Source organism: Martes martes (genome assembly GCF_963455335.1).
Source record: "Martes martes genome assembly, chromosome: 5".
NCBI classification, from domain to species: domain Eukaryota; kingdom Metazoa; phylum Chordata; class Mammalia; order Carnivora; family Mustelidae; genus Martes; species Martes martes.
This window is the reverse complement of record NC_137892.1, coordinates 9,180,687-9,182,228: the sequence shown is the minus strand read 5'-3', so window position 1 is coordinate 9,182,228 and position 1,542 is coordinate 9,180,687. Positions and strand designations below refer to the sequence as shown.

Sequence of the window (1,542 nt, the reverse complement as noted above, 5' to 3'; positions counted from 1 at the left end):
GGATATATATACTATGTATATTTAAAGTAATGTACTGGATAATACAATCAAGCTGGATTGTTTCCCTTATCACTTCTACATATTAGCAAAACCTTATTGCCCACAAGTTAGGAGGAAATAATGACCTTTTTCTTTATTGAAAAATTATCACAAAGAAAACAGAAAGAGTGATAAAGAATATACATTTTGTCAAACCTCAATTATTTTAATCTTCTAAATTATTTTAATCCCTGCCTTTAATCCTGGAATAATATTACTAAGGACTATACAAGGTGCAAGTAATCTACTTCTGACCAGAGAACTAATGAGAACTTCCTCTACATTTTTACAGAGCATATCCTCTGAATAACTCTTCTCAGGGCCCCTATCACCTCCTTGTTTCTCAGACTGTAGATGATGGGATTGAGCATGGGGGTCAGGATGGTGTAGAAGACAGCCAAAACCTTGTCCTCTGTTGGAGATCGGAAGGATCTTGGACGTAAATAAGTGTAAACAAAGGGTGCATAGTAGAAAGTCACCACAGTGAGATGGGTGCTGCAGGTTGAATAGGCCTTCTTCCTGCCCTCTGTTGACCGCATGTGGCAAATGGCAAAGAGAACCCGGCCATAAGAACATACAATGCCAATGAAAGGAAACACAAGGAACAGGGTGGTGCTCACAAACACTGTGTACTCATAGACCCAGGTGTCCATGCAGGCCAGAGTCAACATGGCAGGAACATCACAGAAGAAATGGTTGATGGTCCTGGATCGACAGTAAGATATATTGAGGACATATGCAGTGTGGGCACAGGAGTTGATGGAGCTCATTGTCCAACATCCTATTATCATCAAAGCACATATTCTTCTACTCATATGAATGGGATAGTGGAGAGGAAAACAAATAGCCACATAGCGATCATAGGCCATTGAAGCCAATAGTAATCCCTCTCCACCCGCTAAAGTCAAGAAGAAGAAGCTCTGAACCCCACACCAAATGAAAGAAATAGTCTTATTCCCAAAGAGGTAATCAAAAGCCATCTTGGGGACAATAGTGGAGATGAAGTTCAGGTCCATGAGGGAGAGCTGACTAAGTAGAAAATACATTGGTGTGTGGAGCCGGGTATCCACAAGGATGAGGATGATCATGGACAGGTTGCCAAAAAGAGCCATTAGGAAAATGAGAACAATGAGAATGAAGAAGAACAAGCCAGTTCTTGATGGTGGAAACAGCCCCGATAAGAAGAAATCTGTAGAAGTTTGGTTATTATATTCCATGGGGCATTAATTTAGTTTCCCCTGAAGACAGACACACATAAAGTATAAAAAATAAATTATTATTAATTTGTTATTTTAATTACACTGTGATTTATTCAGGAGACACTGCAACTTAAAATAGTAAAATAAAATAATTTTAAAAAGTAAAATAAAATAATTAAAAAATAAGTAAAATAAAATAGTAATAATAACCAGGGTGGCTCAGTCTGTTAAGAGGCTGCCTTTGGCTCAGGTCGTGACCCCAGCATCCTGGGATCAAACTTCACAATGGAATCCCTTCTCATTG

The 1,542-nt window shown here is 38.8% G+C and overlaps 1 protein-coding gene across 1 annotated transcript; it reads right to left on the bottom strand.

Annotated features, from left to right (window-relative positions):
* Positions 1–317: 317 nt before the first annotated feature.
* On the bottom strand, positions 318–1,256 carry LOC308343505 (olfactory receptor 2L8-like; the record flags this gene model as incomplete). Its single annotated transcript, XM_080804547.1, has 1 exon — positions 318–1,256. One exon carries the CDS (start codon positions 1,254–1,256, stop codon positions 318–320), a length of 939 nt encoding a protein of 312 aa, XP_080660673.1.
* Between the last annotated feature and the right edge of the window lie 286 nt (positions 1,257–1,542).